The sequence below is a fragment of the Colias croceus genome, chromosome 28 (genome assembly GCF_905220415.1).
Source record: "Colias croceus chromosome 28, ilColCroc2.1".
NCBI lineage: Eukaryota > Metazoa > Arthropoda > Insecta > Lepidoptera > Pieridae > Colias > Colias croceus.
The window spans coordinates 496,706-524,040 of NC_059564.1; the positions used below are offsets into that span (position 1 = coordinate 496,706).

Here is a 27,335-nt window from a genome sequence, read left to right on the forward strand (position 1 = left end):
GATATGGAAAATAAACGAAAAAAATATGCGTGTAACTACTAGAAAAAAAATTATCTTCGAACATAAAGTTAATGAAACCAAAGGTGATTGGCAAAAATTTCGTTATTTTACGGGGTGTCAGTAAAGGGATGTATATTTCTTTAAAACTAAAGTAAGCTCATAAATTTTCTTATAATATAATTTTTTTTTGAAGTTCCAAAAATGTTTATTTTTCGTTTGAGAAATACGAAACATAATATAAACTTGTATTGAGAACTTGAACTTGGGACATACGGGAAAAATGATTTGTTTACTCCAAAATTCCAAATATGTCGAGGTGTTTTAATTTTTTCTTCTAGTCATTTTGAACGAAGCGGCATGTTATTTGATTATTAATTTTGTAACTTAAATACAGGATGTTGGTTTTATATTCTGATCTTACAGACGCGCTGACAAATTTAGTCTACCATTTCTAGTTTAGACCTCTAAGTACCAATATTAAAACGAATGGATTATCATCACATCATCAAAACTCAGATGTAATGGAAGATCACAATAACATAGAAAATTCAATAGGTGTTGAGAACTAAACAAACACAAGTAACAGAGACGCGAAGAATAAAAAAAGAGGACGAAAACGATAATTCGTTGATGCTTTCCCTTTTCGACGTATTGTTAGGGTACATCACCAATCTGCAAAAAATAAAACTGATGATTCCCAATTGCTGATTAAAATGAAAAACAAATAATCGACAACAGTGGTGAAAATTTGCTGATCACAATGAAACATCCTTCAGTGGTAGCAGATTTACTCATTTAAAATGTAAAGGAGAGGAGGACAGGAAAACATTATGAATGTGGATGGTGGATTGTATACAGGGTGTAATCGATAAGTATATGCAGGCGATTATGACGTTATTATTGCAGGTATCAAAAAACTTAAAACTGATATCGAAATTACTTTACCTAATGAGCAAAATGACAATTATAACTTTTTAAAAGTATAACGAGAAATATCTAAAAAAATTACTTTATACATTCCCATATCAAGAAGGGAAAATGGGACTAGTAAGTAGAAGTTAAATGTCTAATTCCGGCCAAATACATGAATGCGGAAGATGCGGTTAAAAATAAAAAATTTAATATTTGAAATACAATGCAAAAAAATAACACTTTTGTCATAGATAAGAAACATGACTATTTTTTCCAAATTCAGGGACAACTAAACGTTGCAGAAGCAGAAGCCTGCTTATTTGCTGTTTGGACTGGAGTGAATCATAATCGTCTAATATTAATTTAGTGAGAAACGTCTTCCCAGTTCAAAATGGAGAAAACCATCCACGCGAACACCGACATCCACGCGGACGGAGTCGCGGGCGGAAGCTAGTCAAAAATAAATATCTTTTGTTTTCATTTGCGCATTTTTCTATTTTATAATTTTTTACACAAACATTACATTTTTTTTTATGATATACAAAATTTGATAGAACGTATTCGCAAATTTTGTGTACTGATAAAAAGAATCACCCGGTGTAATTTTCACGAAAATTGTTTCAAATTGTCATTTTAGGTACTTATTACGAATATTAAATTATGCATACGAATGATTTAATTTTTAAAAATTAAGTGGAGCAACTTTCCCTTAGTACATTTGTATTATTTATATATAGGATGACAGGATGCATTTGTTTGCACTACTAGACCAAACCCACAATGTGTTTTACTTGTTCTTTCTCGGTTTTTGCAGTCAAACGAATTTGATATATTTTTATAGATTTCTGCAGATAAAAGTGGTTTTGATCGGAAAAGTATTTTATATAATTAAACATATTTTTAAATGAACATATCGCATAATAAGCAAAAAACGGGCTTGAATTATGACAAGAATCTAAAATCTGAGATAAAAAAAGCATTACCGCGTACGTACGTACGTCTATGCGACTATAATTTTGTAGCAATTAGCATAAATTTATACAAATAACTTAAAATTATACGTTTATTTAGCTCCATTCTCTGTATTAGGTACCTATACATATAAAACACTAGCTTTTTCGGCTTCGCCCGCGTTTTCAAAGAAAAAACCCGCATAGTTCCCGTTCCCTTGAGATTTCCGGGATAAAACCTATCCTATGTATTAATCCAAGTTACCCTCTATATGTGCGCTAAATTTTATTGTAATCGGTTCGGTAGTATTTGCGTGAAAGAGTAACAAACATACACATACACATAAACATAATCCATCCTCTCAAATTTTCGCATTTATAATATTAGTAGAACTCATAGGTTTATGCCCGGGATACATGAGGCTAGATATTCCCAGCTAGGATAGCAAGTTAGTTCTTTTTGAAACTTTCTTATTTGGCTTGGTTGGTAGAGGCCCTACCTTCCAAGCCAGAGGTCGTGGGTTCGATTCCCACATACATAGATATTTTATACTAGACAAGATATTTGCTCTGTGTCTGGGTGTTGATTATCTATATAAGTATTTATTTAAAATTATATATATGGGTGATTATACAAAAATGGGGTAACTTTTAAGGATATTTTGTTTACTATATTTTTTATATCAGATTATTACAAATTAGGGTGTATGTGATAGCTAATCTAATGAATATATTGTTCCAAATCGGGCCAGCCACTTTTTTAAGTAGATTGTGAGATATTTTAAATTTTCTGGATTTGGCCTCCAGGGGACTGACAAGGCTAACATAGTACTGATAAAAAACACAATTTTGTAATATTCTTAAAGAAATTCAATGAAAATTACTACAAATCTCTCAGTTTTAATAATGGCACATGTCTTTTAAGTATTAAATCACTTAGTTACATTTAAAAATGATAATTGATAATATATTGTGATACTGGGAAAAAACAATGTCTCAATTTTCAAAACAGCCTTCTGACATTTAACGCAACGTGAATATTCTTACTCTCTTACTTAACTTACTACTTTGACTTAGTTTTACTTAATATTTTAAGTAATTCACAAACAATAGAAACAAAAAAAAACGGCCAAGTGCGAGTTGGACTCCTAACAAACCTATTTTTATTATGTTTGTAACTTAAAATTCACACTTTTAGCAATTTTTCTTTATCTGTGTTATAAGACGTTGCTTTTTACCATATTTTAAGACTGTATACACGGCAAGCATCCTGTGTATTTTTTATTCCCTTGCGAATATTTAAATTTGCGGAAATTTGCAGTATTAACGGATGTAGGTATCTTTTAATTGCGTTTCGTTATAAGTTTAATTTTTTTACAGCCCCAAGGGTTCTTAATGTTGAGTATTCAATATAAATTTCAAATTGATACCTCCACGCGCTTCAAAAAAACGTCTTAACAGACAAACGGTCAACAAAGTAATCCTATAAGGGTTCTGTTTTTTCCTTTTGAGGTTCGGAGCCCTAAAAATCTAACATTATTTATGTTAAAAGTACTAATTTTCATAAAATGGTTCAGGGTTTTTAACCAAAGGCTTGAATGAAAGTCTCATCTGAGTTTTCATAAGAGCCTTTTGACATTTTTATAATGTTATTAAAATAATTAACTTTTATGTTATTTTGAGGTAATTTTACTTCACAATATTATACGTTTACGTATTTATCTAATAAATACATATAACAAGCTATGCCCTGAAAGCATCAAAATCAATAATTAAAATAAAATAAGATCTTTTAAATAAGATTATTAGTAGTTTGTTTCAATAGCTCTTTTCTTTTCTACTCTTTTTTAAATGTTTCTTCCCTAGTCAAATTCAGTTTCTTTTAGCGTGGCGCATGATGTTTTAAACTGAAATATCAAATAGAAATGCTTATATCAATAGCAATCAAGATAAAAGTTCTCAAAAACTATAGAATCATCAGTACTATGGGGTCGCGTCAGTCCACTGGCGCGATATCTGACATAGGACTGATGCCAGCGGATTGATAAAAAGGGACTTAATATGAGATTATAATCACAAATTATGTTTTTTTGCCTTATTTCTTATATCAACAAACTATATTTTTACAAATCATACTTAACCATGTATGAATGAAAATAAAAATCAGTTTAACAATAAAATAACGACTCACCATAGGACTGAAATGTTGACTGGCGCAGCACGAATTTAGAGGACAAACACAACCCTAGCGCTGGTACAGTTATGATGACCATCAAAATATGGGATGCACAAGTAACTTCATTACCAACATTAATATTTAGACAGGGATTTGACCTCGACTTGGTGATATTTAGCGAGAATTTCAAATTTAAAAAACACACAACGGACTGACCAATAAAAACGATGACAAAGTTTATTTTTATTTTTTAAATAAAATGTTAAACATTTCGTTATGAAAGTTATACTATATAATACTATGTATATCAAAGATTGTCCTGAGTTAGTAAGTTTTCTCTAATCAATGATAATGTTTATAAAATAGTCACTTGATTGTTGGTTTTCGGAGTTGTGACATGCCAAAGTACTGATTATTTAAGTATTAATTTTGTTTTTTCATCAATTTGTATTTTAAATAAAGAAGTGAAAGTGAGTGACCAAATAAAGGACGCTTTATTGTTTTAAAATAGATTGTTATTTGATTAAAATATAATAAGACTTTGTATAAATTGGCTGGTGACATTGAGTTACCCCATTTTTGTATAATGACCCATATGTATGTTTATCAGCCATCTGGTTTCCATAACACAAGCGAATCGTGCCGTGTGTGAAAAATAATTATTGTCCTGAATATTTATTATTTATTCTTGGCTAGATGACCTTGCTTGGGATATTATGCTAGTTCTGTTTACATGAGGCTATATTATTTTAGGTAAGTATTTTTGCTGTGACTGAGGTGACCACACGTCCAAAATGATTTGGACTCAAAAAAAAACAGTAAAGAAGAACAGTAGCGGCACATAGCAGTTTTGTATTAATTTAAAACTTTCCTACGCCTACGTTTGTTAATTAGCAATTACAAAGTTAATAGGTATTATAATAATATTATAGCAAAAATAAAATTTGAGTGTCTGTTTGTAATATTAAAATAACTGCTTTTTACTATAATGCATATGGATGTGGGTATAGATACACGGTACATATGTCGTGGCCATATCGTAGATTTGCTCATTTCATGAAATGGCCAACATAGTTTGATCAGATCGTTAAATCGTCAACGTTTCACGATTTGGTCATCGACATTTGGCCAGATCGTATAAAATAAATGTTAGGTTAGGTTAGGTTAGACTTTAATAAACAACGCACTAGCCGAGCGAGCAAAGCGAGCGTGCCGCGGCAGCGGCCAGCGAGTGCCAGAAGCGAATCGCTTTTTAAAAAAGAAACAAAAATGGTCGAATTTCGTGAAATGGCCATCCACGTTTGGCCAGATCGACGATCTGGCCAAATGTGGATGACCATATCGTGAAACATTGACGATTTAACGATCTGGCCAAATTGAATTGGCCATTTCATGAAATGAGCAAATCTACGATATGGCCACGACACATAATATACCAAAATATATATATTTTTTAACTTTTCTCTGTGGAACGGCTGGACCGATTTTGATGATACTTCCATTGACAGAAGTCGTTACTAGGTTACTGCCCTAATGTAGTAAGGAGAAACTAGGGCTCAGGGAACATTAGGATTAAAAGGAAAATCTCATTTGTACGCAATAGCAATATTTGGGTAAAATATATTGAATCTACCTTATAGAAAATAGTTTTTATTGATATTTAATTGTATGAGGGTAGTTTTATTTTGTTCCAAAAATAACTAGATAAAATATCTAAGAAACTATTAAAATCTATACTCTTAAATCAGTAGGGATCTTTGAAATATCCATACAATCAATGTCAGTGATAAATATTATCACAAAAATATTAACAAATAGTTAAATATCACGATAACGGCTAAACAATAAGTAGTATGATATGATTGAACGGTTTGCCTAGAATTGATTGTAGGATTGCCAGTTTAGGGAAATCTCCCTAAATTATGGGAAAAAAAGTTTCCCGGCATGTGAAAGTAAGCAAGGTTATTAAATAGGGGCTGATGATGATGATGATTACGAGAAATCTGCTTGATGTACCTATTTAATCTATACTAATATTATAAAGCTGAAGAGTTTGTTTGAACGCGCTAATCTCAGGAATTACTGGTCCGATTTGAAAAATTCTTTCGGTGTTAGATAGCCCATTTATCGAGGAAGGCTATTATATTATAGGCTATATACCATCACGCTAAGACTAACAGGAGCGGAGCCACACGGGTGAAACCCCGGGGCGCGGCTAGAAATTTTTCTGTATAATTAATCATTAAAAAAGACGTTTTATAATATATAACTATGTATAAGGTATTAAGAAAGACAAATTGCATTGTTATTTTGTAAGATTTTTACTGTATGCGTACAAAAAAGTTTTAATAAAGTTTAATGTATACGAAGAAAAGTAGCAAATATTCGTCAAATTCCAACTAAAAATATTCAGATATTAAAATAACACTATTTCGTATAGATTTATTTTAAATTTTAATAGAATTAAAAATTATTACATCATAATAGGTATAGACTATAGGCAATTATTAATGTTTACGACCTTTAAAATAATGCATACTTAAAACAATTATTATTTTTTGAGGTAAGATAACACTCTTTTTATTTTACTAATATGTATCTCATTACAACAAGTCATTTTTACTATTTTTTCCATTCTCTTTACAAGGACTGTCCCTTCATAAGTTATTTTTGTAATTTATACTATATACTAATATTATAAAGCGGAAGAGTTTGTTTGTCTATTTGCTTGAACGTGCTTATCTCAAAAACCACGGGTCCGATTCGAAATTTATTTCGCTGTTATAGAATATAGGTAGTCCATGGTTAGATTTATCGAGTAATATCACGCTTAGATCAATAGGAGTGAAGCAATGTGGGTAAAACCGCGAGACACAGCTAGTATTTTGGTCATCTGGTTTGCATAACAGAAGCCAAAGCTTAGTATAGGATCAGATCGTGCCGTGTGTGAAAATTGTCCCGAAATATTTATTTTATAAAAGATGGCTGTGTTATTAAAAAATTAAAACTAAATATCTATATTAATTATAATCACGAAGGGATTAGTTTAATAATATATTATCATCATTAGTTAAACTGTTTGTTAGTTAAGTAGGCATTATCTAATTGACTCTTTACGATAAAATATAATGTTATTGATGTGTAATCTGTGGAGTAATTCTGACAGTGTAAATACAATAAATACATATTAGAATAATCGTTAAAATGTGTAAATAAATAATATAGATAAAAAAAATTGGTTGTCTGTAAAGTAGGTTTACGATCAAGATGTTTACGTGATAACATAATGCAGTGGCAGCGCTCGAGATGAGACGGGAGATCGGTCCGTCTCTCTCTCGTTATACCTGCGATCGCGCTCGTGAGGTTTTGGTGTGACACAAGTTTCTGAACATATCACCCGACTAAAACGATTTTAAAGACGTTATCACGTCAAAACTTAAAAATAAGATTTTATATAGATTACATTTAAAAAAATCGGGGAAAATCGAACTTACACATGGCAACATATTCAAATGTATACCCATACCCTCTTTCTCAATTAGTCGCCCGTAAACCGGGCTTCTTATTGTTAAGTTTTTAGTTATAATGGAAGATTTCATACTATTCAGAGAAAATAATATATTTTACAATGTACTGTGTTTCTTGATTACTGAAAACGAGAAATTATTTAATAGAAACGATGCAGTTTTGTATTGGCGAACAGTTTTTCATATTATGGGGATTCTACACCATGCCTATATAGCATTATTTGCGAATGGCCTAGGCTTAGAGTTAAATCCTAATCCGGATATCAAATGCCTGTATACTTACCGACTTGCTTATCTCACTGGATGGAACTTTGTAAGTACTTTATATACTTATTTTAACCTATTTTTTTAAAGAAAAGGGTTCTGTTTTTGTCTGTGTATAATGTTAATGTGTTTTTGTTAATTATGCGAGAAAATTCATTAAATTTAAGACTAAGGGCGTTTATCCACTACAAGGAATTTTACGGTCCGGCATTCCGATTTTTTACGGTCCGGCATGGCACGCCATTAATCTAAATACTAGCTTGTGCACTATACGTAATAATTCCGGATGGTTTTTTGTGTCTACGAGCCGCTGTAGGTATAATTATTGTTTTCGAATGCCCACTTGCTTGGATTTTACTCTTTTTACTGCATATGCCAATTGAAAGCAAGCTCTTGTTTTACTTTCTTTTAGTTGGCAATGAGATTTGAGAAGTCGGTATTGTTATTTTATATACATTGACCAAGCATTGACCTATAATAATTATTATCTAAGTAAGTGTTGGTAAGTTAAAGTTCAAGTGGGAATAGCTTAAGCTCCTCGTCACCGATTAAAATAAATTAGTGAAACACGCATTTTAAATCTCTTACGGAACTTTACTTTTTATTATAACGAAGTAATATAATATTTCACCTTCTATATATTCTTTACTTGTTTCTTGTAAAATGCAAAAACAATCATTTATGATAGCATTATACCGCCAAACTTCCTTGAACTGTACCGCACTGATCCGAGTAAAGACGGACAGGTGCACAAGCAATTCATAGGTTTTTTCATGCCACACCGGACCGTAAAAAATCGGAATGCCGGACGGTAAAATTCCTTGTAGTGCACAAGCGCCCTAAAGTAAGTTATATATAGCGCATGGCTCGTGTTTTCAATCCGAAGTGAATTCTAAAAATATAATACCTACTTAAACTGAATTATTTTTAAAATAGTCGACTTTGGTTTATAGGTATGTCAATATATTTTATAATAGATCTTTTAAAAATGTTACAATTTTTGAACTGAAAACTATGTAGTTATTGTCATTTGTAAATATTTATTATTTAGAAAGAGGGTAGATTGGACTGCTGCGATATCTAAAACAGTGTAAACAAAAAACTATCTTACTTCAAAATACAACTGCAATTTCTTGTTTCATTTGTCATATGAAAATTAATCACAAAATCTGTGATAATTGTGTAGGGATACCTCATACATTAAAAGCGACATTTCAAAGTTGTGTTGGAACTATGGTTGGAACAAAGAAACTCGAATAGGCAACTAGGTACGTTTAAACTTAATCTATACTAATATTATAAAGCTGAAGAGTTTATTTGATTGTTTGTTTGAACGCGCTAATCTCGGGAACTACTGGTCCAACTTGAAAAATTCTTTCAGTGTTAGATAGCCCATTTATCGAGGAAGGCTATAATAGGCATATAATTATCATCACGCTAAGACCAACAGGAGCGGAGCAATGCGGGTGAAACCGCGGGGAACAGCTAGTAATTAATATACTAGGAAATTTGTAATGTTTATATTTTAAACATATCTAATGAACAATTACGTTCATTCATTACGTATAAATAATAAATAATATATCGATCATGATTTCAATGCGTGTGTTGCAGCTAAGTGTAAAATATTTGTCAACATTAATAAGTCTAGGCATTTAATAACTCGAAACCGTAATCTTAATATAAATATACATAATATAAATATATATAATATAAATATATATAATATAAATATAAATATATACATATAATATATTAAATAAATCTCGTGTCACAATGTTTGTCCTCAATGGACTCCTAAACTACTTAACCGATTATAATAAAATTCGCAATTGTGCAATTCGATCCAACTTGAGAGATAGGATACTTTAAATCTCAAATCGTTTTTAGAGGAAGCGGGCGAAGCTGCGGGCGGTAAGCTAGTATTTTATAAATTACTAGTGGTCCGCCCCGGCTTCGCCCGTGGTACCTACATGTTTAAACTATCCTATCTCTCAAGTTGGATCGAACTGCACATGGTGTGCGAATTTTATTATAATCGGTTAAGTGGTTTAAGAGTCCATTGAGGACAAACATTGTGACACGAGATTTATATATATTAAGATTTTAAAAAGTTTAGTAATTACAATAATAAACATGCAGCATTACTAGTATGAATGTTTATATGTACTTGTGCTCCGCGGTTTTAACCGCATTGCTCCGTAATCATAAAATAATAGCATTCCTCGATAAATGGCCTATCTAAAACCGATAGAATTTTTCAAATCGGACCAGTTGTACCTGAGATTAGCGCGTTCAAACAAACAAACTCTTCAGCTTTAAAATATTAAGTATAGATTAGTAATTAGTATAGTGAATTCTAACTAAAAGTGCTACTACAATCATTAACTACTTATTCTTCAGACGTTATCTAATTGGACATTTTAAACTATTTCCTACAACATCAAACTTGACCCCTAATTCATAAAATCATTGATAAGTCGTTGTTTGTTTGTTTATTGATAGATATATCAGGAACTGCTTGAAATATTCAAACAAATTCTAATTATACATATTTATTCGCATACAAGTTGGACCCGTGAGTTTGTTCGCTTTTAAAGTTAATTTTTATGGGATACACCTATTGTTTATAAAACAATAATAACTAAGTATATCTGTGAAAATGCCATTAAAATCGGTACTGATGTTTTGAACGTAACAAACACACCGGTAGTTCTTTGAACAACACCAATTAATAAAACGGCTAGGCTATTAATTGAACAGTTTTAAGTTGTTTTATTTACTTTTATGCTTTGTTTTAAAAGTGTAAATTATTCATTATAAAATAACTATTCATCTTTTAGAAAAATAAATATTTTCAGCTCGTGGCTTCTCTCGCGTGGCACCTGCTTACTGCTTAGTCAGTTGCCTATGTGCTAATCTATACATAGGTATAATAAACCTGTAGAAGGGTCAATTCTGTACATTGAAAATATTGAAAAAATAAATAGCAGGGGTGTTACTGGATCGATACCAAGCCCAGATATGTGATTAAAAATTTTTTTGTCTGTCTGTCTGTCTTTCTGTCTGTCTGTCTGTCTGTATGTTCAGGCATCACGTGAAAACTAACGATTCGATTTCGATGAAACTTGGTATAATTATACCTTGTTATCCTGGGCATAAAATAGGATACTTTTTATCCCGTAGAAAAAAAATAAATCTTAATTTTTCCGCGCGGACGGAGTCGCGGGCGGAAGCTAGTCCATAATATAAATTATATTAAATTATAATCTATATAAATTCATACATTTTTCAAGAAACAAATATCCGTACATACATACATAGGTACTCATAAAATAGGATTTGGTGACACCAAAACCTCATATTAATATCACGAGACGTGTCGAAATATGTGATAGGGACACGTGATCAGCCCTTTGACCGAGTCAATGACCTTCTAGATAACGTATTTAGGTGTTAGAAACTATAATAGTACAGTAAATATAAATATAAATAAATATTTCAGGACAATTTTCACACACGGCACGATCTGATCCCATACTAAGCTTTTGCTTGTGTTATGGAAACCAGATGGCTGATAAATTGGATAAACATACATATATAATTTTAAATAAATACTTATATAGATAATTAATACCCAGAGCAAACTTCTATGTTCATCACACAAATAGTTGCCCCAGGTGGGAATCGAACCCACGACCTCTGGCTTGGAAGGCAGGGCCACTACCTAAGCCAACCGGTCAGTCGAATTAATAGTAATTTTTTTTACTTGTATATAATTATAGGAAATATATAGGAAATTGTAATTTTATCACCGCATACCTACATATAGATATAACAGTGAGAAAATCCGGTTTAAAATCCGTAAAGAGACATGCGGCAGACAGATGTTCAAAGTCTATGAGATAACATTTGCCCTTACTGATAATTTTATAAACACTGTCCTACTGTGCGTCACAATTTTACAGTTGATTAACTATGAATTATACGCTTTTTAATGCCCTGTTACTTACTTATAATTATATTAAAAATGAAATAATTATATAAAAAAATGCGATTTTTTTGTGTGTAACTATAGTTATGTATTTATTAAAAAAAATACTTTATAATAAATCATTTTCAAAAGTTATTGTTACTATTAGGTACCTGACCAAAGCTATTGTAATGAATTGAACATATATATTAAATTAATTAAAAGAAAAAAAAAAGCGTGTGTGCCGTGCACACGTGTCAGAAATGAAACTTTTTTGGCTAGATTCAAAGATCGTCACTAAAATCGTCATCTTACTCCATGACGTGACGTTATTGTCATGAAAATCTTGAAATTTTACTCTGAACGTGCCTAAAGAAGTTTCACTTCAAAAACATATAATTGTCTCGTAAATTGTAATCCTTTGGGTACCTATAAACTACTTGTGTGTGTGTTGTTATACTAATAATAACTAATAATATATTTTTTTCCAGTCCTTCCAGACATTCTTCCTCGGCCTGTCCCTACTGTACGATCTATTAGAATGGTTCGATAAACAGAATAGCAACGTGGCTGTCAAAATCAAGTATTGGAGAGATGTGCTGTTCTGCAGTGCCGTGGTGCCTTTTACTCTGGTGAGTAAGAATACTATAATATCCTTTTTTTTTATAAGATGGGAAATCTTACATAGGCCTCCGGGAAAGAGGCCGTGAGTTATGTCGGATTTCTACCGACCAAAACCCCACTGTGTTCCGTCAAGCCGCATCAACGACGGGGCCACATACTATAATAATATCCTATGAATATTTAGAATTTGTTTACAATAATCTGCATTTATTTTTATTTTATGGTATGATTTACGTCGTTGTTCACTTTACCTTCGCATTCAAAAGACCTTTCTGTGGCTGCATCCCACTGAATGAATGTAAAAATGGGTAAAATATGGTAAAATATGATTCCCAAATCAACAACAGGACAGTTGTTAAGCAGCCAATAAATTCAGATTCTGTTTTATTGTAAGCATTTGTATTGTAAATTACATTAAAAGGAGTAACAGTCGTTTCTTGCCGATTCTTCTTGTTAGAAAGGACATTCTAAATCGTATAAAAAATGTATATGTTTTAAGAATTTCCAACCAAATCCTATCATTACAAAAACTACTACTTATTCATTTTAATTTCTACTAAAATCTTCCAGTTCGTCACCTCAATGTTCTGGTCAGTATATGCGATAGACCGAGAACTGGTATTCCCCACGATATACGACGAAGTGGTGCCCTGGTGGTTCAACCACTGCGTCCACACGAACATCGTGGTGGTGTTGGTATTGGAGACACTGCTCCAGGCAAGGAGGAAACCCACGGATGAGAAGGTGGAACAGACTATATACTGGGGGGTCGCGTTTGCGTATGCTGTTGTGTGAGTATTGATTTGATTTTAGTTTTATAGCATTCAACATTATAGCTGTGCCTGTTTTACCCGCATTACTTCGCTCCGATTGGTCTTAGCGTGATGAGAAATTGCTTATTATTGACCTGACCTCTTAGTAATAACATATATTCATTTTTTAAACAAATCAATGAATACAGAACACAGACAAGAATTCTTAAAACTGTATTTTTGGCTGCGATATCGATTTTAGATCACGTCCCAAGTATTCTTTAAAAAAAAATTCAATGTACAGTTTTGACTTTCCTACGATTTGATTATCCATATGTATATAAATTTATAAAGAATAGAAAAAATTCGATCACGAGGCGGGACTCGAACCCGCATCCTTCGTGCCATTCCGGGGCGGATGCCTAACCAACTCAGCCACTCGTGACCCGCCTGAGTAATCGAATTTATTCTATCCTTTCAGTTTTATGTGTCTTAAGGGACACACCGCGCGCCATCTACTGAGATGATTTAACAACCATCTCAACCAATATGAAGCACTTTTCAGTGAATACAATATTGTAACGATGGAACACGACCTTTTCTTGAATTTATATTTTTTGGTTTTTATGGCATTCAAATGCTTTATAAATATAAATTTATAAAGAATAGAAAAAAAAAAAAAAATTAATAATTAAAAATAAATTTATATTTATAAAGCATTTGAATGCCATAAAAACCAAAAAATATATATCCATATGTAGTTATAGTTTATAGATAAATTTTTAAACAACAACAATCTACGTCTAACCGTGATTCCAAATAATAGTTGTCCGAGAGCTTAGGCGTTGCCACGGTGCGGCAAAAAGATGTGGGTTCGAATCCCGCCCAGTGATCGAACTTTTCCTATTTTTTTCTAATTTCGAATTTTTTCTATGTTAAACTAGCTTCACTAGCATTGAATTAAAATGCCTATATTATCTAACTTATGCCGAACTCAATTTATTCATAATTAGTTTTTTATTGAAATATATCGATTTATGACCTTTTATGACAAAGAAAGAAGGATTCATACATTTAATTAATCTATTTTTACATTACTGAGGAAATACTTATTTGCGTATTTTGCGACATTTTTTTACTTTTGCATTCTCTTCAATATTTTAATGTATTATTAACTCATGCAACAGTTCTACTGAAAGTGTATTAAAAGTATTTTATGAATCATTTCTGTACTTTATGCTTCTATATATTCTTTACTAATGTTGTTTAATTCAACAGGTACTACACAATATACTTCGCGACACACAGATGGTTATACCAAGTTTTCGGCGTAATGACTTGGTGGCAAGTGTGCATTTACCAAATATTCATTTGGGGCATATCTTACGTGTTCTATAAACTACAATTCCCGATAAATAGATTGGTCCATGGCCAGGAAACTGAGGAAAATGTAGAACAAGAAAAAGATAATGTAGAACAAAAAGAAACGAACGTGGAAGAAAAGATAAAAGATAATGATACAGGTAAGGTAATTACGGATTTGAAGACGCCGCCTTTTTCGACGAGGTCATGGAGTTTGAAGTTTCGCAGTTTGCGAAATCAGTTTGAAACGTCGCGATTGTAGGTTAAAAAACGCGGCGTTTTTTTCCGTTTTAGGGTATTGTTGTAGATTTTACTAGGTTCATATTTGAGAAGCAAAAGATTTGGTCTCTGGAAAAGTCAATATTGAAGGATAGTTAATAAAAAAGGTGAAATTTTTAGTTCTTTTTCCTTTATACAGGATAATTAAATAAGGAAGTTACTAATAAACGAAATCTATGTCTTATATTTAATATTATTTGGTCAAAAGTAATTCACCCTGGAATCAAATGAAAATGTTACTGATTATATTTGTGTAAAAACTGTTGTTTTTAATTTTTTTGTAAGAATTCGATCAATTCTTCATCAACAATGTATTTTTATAATAATAAAAGGCTGTGTATCTATTGAAAAACTATTATAGAGAATGTATATATAATTATTTACTACATAACAACATACAACAAAAAAAGAATTGAAACTGGCAATACTGTCGCGATAATTGTTATCATAATATTGACCTTCATATCAATTTTATTTGTGAATTTCAGAAGCTTTTTTATATTTACATAAAGAGAGTTTTATCAAATGTATCTAAAGATCGTATTTTTATAAATTTTGAGACATTTTTTACATGTAATAACGAATAAATCATGGATTGAATTTTATTATAAAATAACAGAAAATAAATAAATATTAAGTATGTAAAATGATAAAAACGCCGCGTTTAAACGCTATATTAATACAAGGATTATGGTAATAAAAATGTATTTGTTGTATCAATGAATAATCATAGTATTTGAATGTATAGATAGTAAGAATTTCTATTTATGCCCTTGCCAATAATGTTAAATTATTCTTTTTCCTTACAATACATTAAAAATGTCAAAAAAAAATATTTGTAAGCAAAAGGAATTGTTTTACATTATATATATGGGCTTTTTGTAATTAATTGGTGATAGATTAATAAATATTTACAATAATTATTGATTGTTTTTATTTTCCGTCACTACCCCTGTTATTTTTAATAATAGATATGGTGTAAGTTAAGCAACATTATGCGCGGTCAGTATATGGATGGGTGACTGCGTAGGTAGTATTTTTATTGAAAGCTTTCATATAATTGCTTGTACATTCAGCAAATACAGTACAAATCGGACCAGTAGTTCCCGAGATTAGCGTGTTCAAACAAATAATTAAACAAACAAACTCTTCAGCTTTATAGTAGATATATGTTTAGATTAAGTAACTAATACTATTCATAAAAAAAATAAAACAAATACGAAATTGCAACCTGTCTGTTCGCTTTTACGGCTAAACCACAGCACCGATATGGGTGAAATTTGCAATGAAAATAGTTACTTCAGGTCAAACATAGGATACATTTTTTATTAATAATTTCTAAACATTTGAAATAGGAGATATGTAGCATTTTATATGGTAAGTACTAAGGGTAAGTAGTAGATATATAAAAATAAAAGAGAAAAATATTTTTAAAAATTTTATTGTTTTTACAAACTTAAAAATAATGTTTACAAATAATTACAAACTTGTTTTATTACCAATACATCAGTGCTTAGACGAAATCGTACATGTCCTAATTTTAAAGATTACAGTCAATAATATTATAAGTAAAATATAGATAGGTTACCAAGACAACATTCGATCCCTGACGCTCACGATTTGACGTCACAGTGAGATGGCATGATTCAGTCATGTGCGAAAGAGACAAATGAAGTTAAATGTGGCTAATTAGCCTTTTAAACCGACTGAAAAAGGAGGAGTAAAAAATAAAAAAGATTTGATATTATTAATTACTACATATTATTTAGATGTGCTATTTATTAAATAGTTTTGAAGTCGGTGCCAAGCACTAAGCACTTAGTATTAACTATTAAGCCCATGCACCGACATTAAACCTATTTATTAAAATAGCACATCTAAATAATATGTAGTAATTAATGATATCAAATCTTTTTTATATTTTACTTTTCCGTTTTTGAAGTCGGTTGTTTTTAACGCAGTTATTTTTATTACTTACTAGTGGTCCGCCCCGGCTTCGCCCGTGGTACATATTTAGTATCCTATGTCCTTCTCCTGGCTTTAAACTACCTCCCTGCCAATTTTTAGCTAAATCGGTTCAGCCGTTCTCGAGTTATAAGTGGAGTAACTAACACGACTTTCTTTTATATATTACTTATAATATCATTGATATTAGACAAATATAATACAGAACTAAGACGTAACGATTTCATTATAACTAGGTAACCTTTGAAAAATAGCGATTTACTAAAAAATAGGTAACTAAAGAGTATTTTAAATTCGATATTTATTGGCAGTGATAGATTTTCTTATAATATTAGTATGTTTTTTACGGATTTGAACCGCGTTATTTACAAGTACATATTCGATTAAAAAAAATTGATGATTTTTATTACTGTGTAGGTACTTGCATATAATATTAAATCGGTTAATATTTAGACTTAAATTTTGAATAAATCGCGTTTTAAATCCGTTATATTTATGTTAGAATTGGATATTGTGAGGTTGATTTACGCGTAAGATTAAAAAGAAAAATATCTTATAAAAAAATAAAAATATACACAGACTATACATAGACATAAATGATGAAAATAAATGTGCTTACTAATAAATAAATTTGTGTATTTTGTATCTTACCTATTGATATTTTATACATATAAATAATTATTATTTTGGCTTATCCCTAGATAAAAAATATTTTATTATCTGTGCCAATATATTTTTTACAGTGTATTTTATTTACACAGTACTAAACTACATTAACTAAATCGGTTTTAATAAAGTATTTTAAATTTGCTAAGATATCTTTCTTGGGTAACTCCAATTTTCCAACTAACTATGCATAACATGAAAATTGTTTGAATAAAAGTTAATAAAATGTTATTATTTTTAACCGACTTCAAAAAAAAGGAGGAGGTTATCAATTCGGCCGGTATATATTTTTTTTTATGTATGTACACCGATTACTCCGAGGTTTCTGAACCGATTTACGTGATTCTTTTTTTGTTCGATGCGGGATGGTGTCGAATTGGTCCCATAAAAATTTTATTCGGATAGGCCCAGTAGTTTTTATTTTATGAGCATTTTTGTCTGTAGGTATTTGTAAATTTTGCAAGTGCAAGTTTGAAGTCGGTTGTTTTTAACGCAGTTATCACTTGTCTAGAAAATATACATATAAAACATATTACAGAGATATAGATTAGTTGTTAAAACAGTTAAAACTGAACTTATTTTTTTACAGCAATCCTATCAGTTATTGTTCAACTGTTTAATATAGTGTGTCAAAGCATCGGATTCTTACAACCTAAATCACAACGCTTCCATCTTTCAAAGGTTACCCTTAGCTATTTAAAAGAAATCCCCATAATATGGTCTATACACAAGTTGTCTAACCGGCCGTGTGAGGCCGTCCTTATAGCCCTGTGGTTTTAAGTAATATGATGTAGGAGTTCGGATACTAACTCCGGAAATTTGGGGCAATTTTCTAACTTGGTACTGGGATAATTCTGAAGCTGCGTATTGTGGATCTGGTTGGAGACTATTCCTAAATCTACTGAAGGTATAATCTCGATTTGTAGGAACGATGAAACCGCTAGGAGCACGTATATTAGGCAATGCTGGAGCTAGAGCATCATTAAATCGCTCGTCGTACTCATTTTCAATTGAATCCGCTAAATTCTGCTTGATAGATACATCTAGTTTTAACGGTTTGCCCGTTGCTGTGTAGGGTTTTGATATTTCTGGTTTTGGTTCTATTTTCTTGTCTTCTTTGTTGATCTGGGAAATGTAAGGTTTTAGATATGCGCCTGGTTTGAGTGTTGATTCTAATTGTTCTTTTATTGCTTCGTAATTATCGTTAAATGTTCGTAGGACTTTTGTAGCTAGATCTTTCGCTCTGTTCGCTTGTGTTGTTGTAGGCGGGTTGGTTTTGACTTCTGCGGCTTTTGTTGTTGTTTCTGGTTCTTTTTTGCTCTCATAATCTTCTTCATCTTCATCGTAGTATTCATATTCTTCTTCAAGCTTTGGTGTTGTTGCCGCGGTAGGAACGGTTGTTGTGCGTGTTGTTGTTGTTGTTTGTCTAGTGGTTGTAGGTTTAGGTGTAGTAGTGGTAGTGGTGGTAGTAGTGGTAGTAGTGCTAGTGGTAGTAGTAGAGGAAGTGGTAGTCGGTTTAGGGGTGGTATTTGGTGCTGAGTTCAAGTTTTTCCCACCTACCGGTTGTAATCCTCTTGGTAGGTAGGGACTCCCACCCCTAGACGGTAAAAAAGGACGCTTAACAACTTTCACGTTCGTCCTCACGTCTTTTACCTTGTCGACTATGTCGTCATCTAACCTTTTTCTAGGCGACGCTTCTTTTTCTTTTTCCTCATCGTAATAGTCATCATCTTTTACTTTTAATGGTCTGTCCTCTTTGCCTCTTTGCGCGTATGTGTATTTCGCAGTTTTAGGCGTAGGCTCGTAATAGTATTCGTCGTCATCGTAATCTATCGGTCTTTTAGGCTTTTTCACTTTTAAATTAGCGGGGCCTGTTGGTCTGGACGGTTTAAATTTTTCTCTTTCGACAGGTTCTGGTTTAGGCCTCTGCTGAAATGTACTAGTTTTAGCTGATGGCATCGGTCTACTTATATCGTCTTCTTCATAATCATCATAATAATCATCGTCAGCCGCTTTCGCTGGTAATTTCGTGGTAGATACAGGAACGTAATCGTACTTGTCCTTTTCACTCAAAGGGACTGGACGTTTAATTTTTGGCGGCATTCTCGGTTTGCTGAAAATACCGTGACCATTTGGCTTAACTAAAGGCTGTGATGGATCTGGAGCCGTGGATACTTGGCGCTTTTCTTCTTCTATTTTATCTTCATCATCGTAGTTTCTCTCTGGTTTTACATACGGTCTTTCTTCTCTTTCTCTACCCTTGAATGGCCGGAACTGTCCACGTCCTTCGCCTGAAGGTCTTTCTGTGGGCTTAACGTCAGCTATTTCATCTCTTAACGGTCTCCTATCGGGTCTCTTGTCGTCTCTCGAACGAAATTCATAACGTGGACGAATTTCGTCGCGAGGTCTGACTTCATCTCGCGGCTTAATATCATCAATTATTTCGGGTTCATCCCGTGGCCTTTTTTCATCTCTAGGTCTTATTTCGTCTCTAGGTCTTACTTCATCTCTAGGTCTGATTTCATCCCTTGGCCTAATTTCATCCCTTGGTCTGATTTCATCCCTAGGCCTTACCTCATCACGAGGCCTCATTTCATCCCTAGGTCTGATTTCATCCCTTGGTCTGACTTCATCCCTTGGCCTAACTTCATCACGAGGTCTCATTTCATCTCTAGGACGTTCATCTCTTAATCGTTCATCATCTCTTGGTCTATCCAGTTTATCATTTTCAACATCATCCCTGGATCTAAATTCGTCTCTCGGTCTTTGTTTTGGTCGTGCACTTGGTCTTGGCCTATCTTCATCTTCAGCTCTATATCTTTCATCCTCTTCATCTCGTGGTCTTTGCCGTCTTCCACCTTTGTAGGGTCGTATTTCCTCATCATCATATGGTCTTCTGTAATCTGTGTACGGTCTTTTGGTTCTCGGTCTGTCATACGGTCTTCTATCTTCGTATTCTTCTTCTGCTTCGTCCCGTGGTCTTGTTCGGGTTTCGTATCTGTAATGTTTTGACGAATTAATAATAAATTTCACAAGAAAATGTATGGAATTCAATAATTAGACATACCAATATTTGAAGCCATACTTTAAGAAAGTCGTTTTATTTTAATATTTACGTTTTAGGGCATTCAAAATTTCATTCATTTAAAAATTCATAAGTTGTTTTATAGTAGTGTACTTATGTATTAAAATTTTAGGTTGATTTGGATTTTTTGGTAACTGATAAAATTTGAAAAATCGTTTATATACAATTCTAAATGTTTCTATTCAGTATTAGTTATTCTAAGTTTCAGTTTAACCTACCAGCATACATTACTACGTACTATAAATTAATGTTTCCTTACCTGTCATCATAATCATCTTGTGGCCTTCTTTTACCAGGTCTGGCAGGTCTGGGTCTTTGTCGTCTACCTCCTCTGAAAAATCATAATCAAGCAGGTTAAAATGGATTGCATAGATAATAATAAATACTTCACCTGCACTATATAATATATGGTTTACTTCATTACGATTCATCACCAATAATAAAATTTTAACATAGCATTATTATAAAAGAAAGTCAAGTATTGTATATCAGTAAATATTTGTACCATGTACAATAAAATAACCTATAAATCGATTAAAAAGAAAACGCAGAAGATAAACAAATATCGAGAGAAAAATTAATACTAAAGACAGTTATGTATGTATGTATGTTTGTTATCTTCACGCAAATACTACTGAACCGATTACAATGAAACTTAGCACACATATAGAGGGTAACTTTCATTATCACATAGGATAGGTTTTATCCCGGAAATCCCACGGGAACGGGAACTATGCGGGTTTTTTTTGAATAGGGCGAAGCAAAACCAAAATTTCTCATATTCACCTTTCTTCATAATCATATTCATCTCGATCCCGTGGATAATAATATTCATCATCGTCATAATACTCGTATCTATGGTAGGGGCGTCGACGACCCGGTCTGGGCGGGCGGGGAGTGGTCGTGGTAGTTGTGGTCGTGGTGGAGGGGGGAGCGGGGGTTGTAGTACTGTCTTGTTTGTAGAGCGCTTCGTTTCTGGAATAGATGTATATAATGTAGTTATGTAGTTAGATATAAGTTACATTATGTAATAATATTGACATGATTTTAAAAGAGCAACTATGGAGTTTCTTGCCGATTCTTCTCCATAGATACTGCTTTCCGAATCGGTGGTAAATGTTAAAAATACTTATGTAATGACGATTCGAAAGTGCTACTTAATAGTAGTCTAATTGAATAAATGAATTTTTGAGTTTGAGTTTAGACATAATTTTATTTTATGAGTTATTTGTTAATGTGTTAAAATTAATAACTTCCTTTATGTTATTTATTATAATAAAAATATTTAATAAAAATTATTATAATAAAAATGTTCGATTCCATGATATTTGTATTTTTAAGAGATTTTACGAGAAGTTTTAGAAAATTGACCAGACACAGAGCAAACATCTATGACCTATGTTCATCACAAAAATATTTGCCCCGGGTGGGAATCAACCCACGACCTCTGGCTTGGAAGGCATAGGGCCACTATCAACCAAGCCAACCGGTCAGTCGACTGTATAGCGAGTCGGCTCGACTGCTGGTATATAAACCACTGCTGCAAACTGTCTGCTTCATTGATAGTACTGTAGCAGTGGAGTGCATTTCTAGCAGTCATAATAAATTGTATTATTTTTACTAACATAATTTTTAAGTTATTAATTGTTACTTACAAAATGAGTCCTGGTTACTTGAATAAATGAATGAATTATTATTATATTATTTCAATCATATCAATTAAAATCTATTAAATAATAAAATACCTGCTAAAATAATTCGCTGAGTTCTTGCAGTCAACTTCAGACACGAATTGACAAATGAATGTTTTCTGGTCAAAAGCTGTATAGTTCGCGCAGAGGAAGTCGTATCTCGTACCGAATAAACAGTGATGGTAGACCTGGAAAGGACAAAATAGGAAATAAATATATGTTTGTTGAGATTTATAATAGTAACAAACCATAAATCTATTATTATACATACAATCTATACTAATATTATAAAGCTGAGGAGTTTGTTTGTTTGAACACGCTGATCTCAGGTACTACTGGTCCGATTTGAAAAATTCTTTCAGTGTTCGATAGTTCATTTATCGAGGAAGGCTATAGGATATATATTATCACGCTAAGACCAACAGGAGCGGAGAAATGCGGGTAAAACCGCGGAGCATAGCTAGTGTGCTTAATTTACATATAGGTATAAGTTTTAGCTTTCAATAAATAAGTTAGCTCAAATTAATTTTCTTATCGTGGAGCTACTTGGCTTCTCCTATTTATGTATATTGTATACCCATTTATATTTCAAGTTGTTTTATGTTTAAAGAATAACTTGGTAGTCGAGATTAGACTGGTATAATCTCTTTGACAAAAAGAAAAGCGAACATGGTTAAGGTAAGGTTACAGCAACAATTATGACTAAATATCGTTCAAAACTACATTTTAAATATGCTTCCTAGTTCCTACTACATATTTTTAAGAACTTTTCCTGAGAGAAAAATTCCATATTTTCATTATCCCTATTATTCTATTGCGTCACAGGAGTAAGTAAGTAAGTATTATCCTATTTTTAGTTTTATAAGGGCCTACTTATAACATATTTTTTTCTGAACACTTTACCTGACACTTATGAGGAATGGACGCATAAAACCCATCATGTAGACCATCACACTTGAAGTCCATAGTCTCCGGGGGTGGAACAGCTTCATAGAATGGGTATTCCGATAAATTGTACCCATTTAGTTCTCGAGGCAGGTTAGGGTCATAGATATAGTCAATCTGGGGTTTACCAGATAGCTTGCTTGTGGTGTTGGTCTCTGCTTCCGTCGTGGGTTCCACCTGGTGGGATAAAATGGTATTTATTTATAGAAGGCCCAGTTACAGAATATAATCTAAAAACATTTAATAAATAAATAATAAAAAATGTGTGCGTGTATTAGTGTGCACACGTAAGAAGTGAAACTTCTTTGTGAACTTATTTTTCAAAAAATAATTGACTATAATATTATGCAACCTTAAATAAGTAGATACAACCTTATCCCTACCACGCGTAAGTCGAATCACGCGTAGGGATAAGAAAAAGATGGCGCGTAACGGAAAAATGTTACGCGTAACGAAAAAATGTTACATTAAAATTTTTTCCAACCCCGACAAAGAAGTTTCACTTCAATAAATATTTCAGGACAATTTTCACACACGGCACGATCTGATCCCATACTAAGCTTTCGCTTGTGTTATGGAAACCAGATGGCTGATAAACATATATATATATTTGTAAATAAATACTTATATAGATAATTAACACCCAGACACAGAGTAAACATCTATGTTCATCACACAAATATTTGCCCCGGGTGGGAATCGAACCCACGAACCTCAGGCTTGGAAGGCAGGGCCACTACCTACCAAGCCAACCGGTCAGTCAATTTTAGCCAATTTACATCAACTTACTAAATTAATTAACATTAAAATTATACAGTTACAACTGAACACAACATTTAAATTGATACAATAAAATAAAAAGTGAATACCGTATACATTATTCAATCATTTATTAAGTCAAAATATATTATATTCAAATATTATTAGAAAATAATGCCGGGTAGATATTATAGGGATATGGCCTATTTAACACGGAAAATGTGTGTAGTTAATAGTTATGTATGTTTTCTATTTTTAAGTGAAACTTCTTTCGGCGCGTCGAGAGTAAAATTTCAAGGTCGCATCATGGCAATGCCGTCACGTCATGGAGTATGGCGACGATTTTGGTGGATATAGTGTAAAGTATTTAATTGTATCATAATGTATTGGCAGTGTAATTTAAAAAATTGTACCTATTCTAGATGTATTGTATGTTATTATAAAAGACAATTTACAAAAAAGGTTCTTATATGAATAAACATATTTTTATGTACAAGAGGACACAAATACGCAAAAAATATACAATAATCCTTATATAAATCAAATTCCACAAACTAGTCAAGGTTGATGTATTATAGGAAATGAAAAAGTAGATCACCTTTCGCATACATCGAATGATTTCCCGTATTGCTGAGCATTTCCGATAGGAAACCTTTACTTGAGGATGTTAAATAATTGTGGAGTTACACGGAATTCATTAACGTTTGTTATACATTCGTTTTTTTAGGATTTATGCGGGTTAGTTGCGTTTTATTGTGTTTTATAATAATAAATATTTTTTTATTTTCAGATATATACATCCATATTTGTGTTAGTATACATAAATCTTAGAAACTATGTTATAGATAGGGAGGCGAAGAGGGGAATTTTCTGTAATACTCGAGCGTGGCACTTTAAGATATGAGAGATACCTTAGACCTAATAGAACAACCTTGTTAACTATTTAGCTCTTTAAGTAGTGACGCGCGCCCAGGATAGACGATCAGATTAGTAAAAAAAAATCGATAGTCTGAAATACTCGAGCGCGTCAGATTAAGATATTGGGGGTTGATTTTAGTGTTTTAAGATTAAATTTAACTGATCTGACGATAAGTCCTTGACGCCGCCAAGTTATAGGGTCGCGAACTTGTAAAAAAAAAAACGTTAATCCGGCATTCTCGAGCGCGATTGTTTTTATTTTTATTTTGAAGAATATAATCTAAAACTTACTAAAAATACAAAATCTGCCGGTTTCCGCGTGACCGGAAGTCTCGAGGAGCCATTTCGTCTTCCGAAAAACGCGTTGCAGTGTATAAGTCGCGAACGATACATTTTACAAAAAAAAAAAAGTTTGAATAAACAAAAAAGGTAATTTTATTTTACACAAAAAATGTCTCTTTACATTTTTGTCCAAAGTTAAAACTTTTTGACTTGAAGCATCATAAAAACTCAAACTCCCGGTTTTTTGAGTATATCTCGAAAACTGAGGGTGTTAAGAAAAATTGATATGAAATAACGATGATTAAAAAAAAGAAACTCTCAAACCTTTTTCGGTCAGATTAAGAGAACCCACCAACATTTTTGTCAGATTAAGAAAATATGCTTTCAGGAGACCGAGATAAACCTCCCCTACGAAAATCTGACGCACTCGAGTATTTCAAAAGGACTTTTTTTTTCTGCATTTTCAAAAATTCATCGTAACTTATCGTCACGCCGAAATCGTCAGTTTTTTTAAGGGGAGCTTCCTTGGGGCCTACTTAACACCCCTTCCGAAAATCTGACGCGCTCGAGTAAATTTTTTTTTTGTGCATTTTTGACGAATTAATATGCCTAGCCCCACCACGCAAACCGGCAGATTAGTATACCGTTGTTATCAGAGGCACTTGGGGCATACGTAGTATGAATATCTGACGCGCTCGAGAATGCCCAAGTAACTATTTTTTTTTACATTTTTGAAAATCCGTACACGCCAAACCCACCGCTAAAATGGTTTTTACCATAGAAGCTTTTCTTTTCGAAATTATTTTATCTATCGATTTTGATAAGTCTCGACGGCGCCGTTTAATTACGCCATTTAGCTACCTCGCCTCCCTATCTATTAGTAATACTTATGGTGGCGTGTTGTATTTTATTGTGTTAAATGTGTATATGTTACAGTCAAAACCCTAAACCAGTCAATAACCTTATTGGCCGGTAAAATTCGTCAATAAGGGTTTTGACCGACACCTTTAGTCAATAACCTTATTGCCTAATTTTACCGGTCAATAAGGTTTTTGACTGGTTAAGGGTTTTGACTGTAACATATACAGTATTTGTGACTTCGCTCAATAGTCAATTTAGGTATTTTAAATTCTTACATGACGTAGTTTGATAATATTGTATTCAATTTGTAATATTTAAGATAGTTTTGCATCGTTATTAAAAAATGCGTCTACTATTAGATATTAATATAATATCAATATAATAACAATTACAAAATAAACTTTTTATTAATATTCGAACTTATTCCTTACTTGTGCTTCATCATCAGGGACTGGAGATTCCTCCTCAGGGGCAGCAGTTGTGGATGTGGTCTTGAAGAGGGAGGTGGCCCTGGCAGCTGATGTGTTAGGTACACTGGACAGGGCTATTATTGCTATACCTGCAATATATATTTTAACTTTAGTAACGAATTAAAATAAAATAAGTTAAACATATACACTATAGCTGTGCTCCGCGGTTTCACCCGCAGTGCTCTAGCCTAGTGCCTATAGCCTTCCTCGATAAATATAGGCTATCTAACACCAAAATAATTTTTCAAATCGGACCAGTAGTTCCTGAGATGCGCGTTAAAACAAACTCTTCAGCTTTATAATATTATTAAGTATAGATTTCCATTGTGTCTGGGTGTTAATTATCTATATAAGTATTTATTAAAAATTATACATGTATGTTTATCAGCCATCTGGTTTCCATAACACAAGCGAAAGCTTAGTATGGGATCAGATCGTGCCGTGTGTGAAATGAAAAATGAAAAAATTGTTCTGAAATATTGCGTTTCTGTATATTATTTTCAGCTAAGGAACTCACGACTATATTTTATTATTCATTGTTATACACAACTAAATTTTTTTTTTTTTTTTTTAAATTTATTTATCAATAAAAGAAAAAATACATTTTAGTTGAACATGCCAAAAACCACGAAGATTTGTCCGGCATGCAAAGCAATCCATCCACGACAAAATTCAATGCACAGCGTGCTCGTGTGCTCGCGACAAGTTAGATACAATAATTATGCCACATTATACAGGTTGTTTACAAAATGCAATTTTAATTTAGATTTAACATTATTATTATTTATGGTTTTTTTAAAGTTCAAATCAAGATTATTTAATAATTGAGGAACTAAATAACGAGTTGTTCTTTTACCGTAAATGTTAGTTATTT

At 32.4% G+C, this 27,335-nt stretch overlaps 2 protein-coding genes across 8 annotated transcripts in view; one reads left to right on the plus strand and one right to left on the minus strand.

Annotated features, from left to right (window-relative positions):
* The window catches only part of LOC123703991 (androgen-dependent TFPI-regulating protein-like), a 31,397-nt gene extending 15,734 nt beyond the window's left edge, over window positions 1-15,663 (plus strand). Inside the window, exons 1-4 of one of the 3 annotated variants that reach the window (XM_045652217.1) lie at window positions 7,569-7,878; window positions 12,294-12,434; window positions 12,997-13,217; window positions 14,457-15,662. In XM_045652217.1, the coding sequence (XP_045508173.1) occupies window positions 7,624-7,878; window positions 12,294-12,434; window positions 12,997-13,217; window positions 14,457-14,802 (963 nt within the window). In that variant the 5' untranslated portion in view covers window positions 7,569-7,623 and the 3' untranslated portion in view covers window positions 14,803-15,662. Of the gene's footprint in view, window positions 1-7,568; window positions 7,879-12,293; window positions 12,435-12,996; window positions 13,218-14,456 lie in introns of those variants that run through there. The other 2 variants (XM_045652220.1, XM_045652218.1) reach the window with 2 other exon arrangements.
* A 2,295-nt stretch (window positions 15,664-17,958) lies between these two features.
* LOC123704171 (zinc finger CCCH domain-containing protein 13-like) overlaps window positions 17,959-27,335 on the minus strand; it is a 65,398-nt gene continuing 56,021 nt past the window's right edge. For all 5 annotated transcript variants that reach the window (XM_045652472.1, XM_045652475.1, XM_045652474.1 and 2 more), the window contains exons 4-9: window positions 26,423-26,550; window positions 23,130-23,348; window positions 22,281-22,414; window positions 21,322-21,510; window positions 20,795-20,866; window positions 17,959-20,448 (exon numbers count right to left, since the gene is read on the minus strand). In XM_045652472.1, the coding sequence (XP_045508428.1) occupies window positions 18,147-20,448; window positions 20,795-20,866; window positions 21,322-21,510; window positions 22,281-22,414; window positions 23,130-23,348; window positions 26,423-26,550 (3,044 nt within the window). In that variant the 3' untranslated portion in view covers window positions 17,959-18,146. The remainder of the gene's footprint in view (window positions 20,449-20,794; window positions 20,867-21,321; window positions 21,511-22,280; window positions 22,415-23,129; window positions 23,349-26,422; window positions 26,551-27,335) is intronic.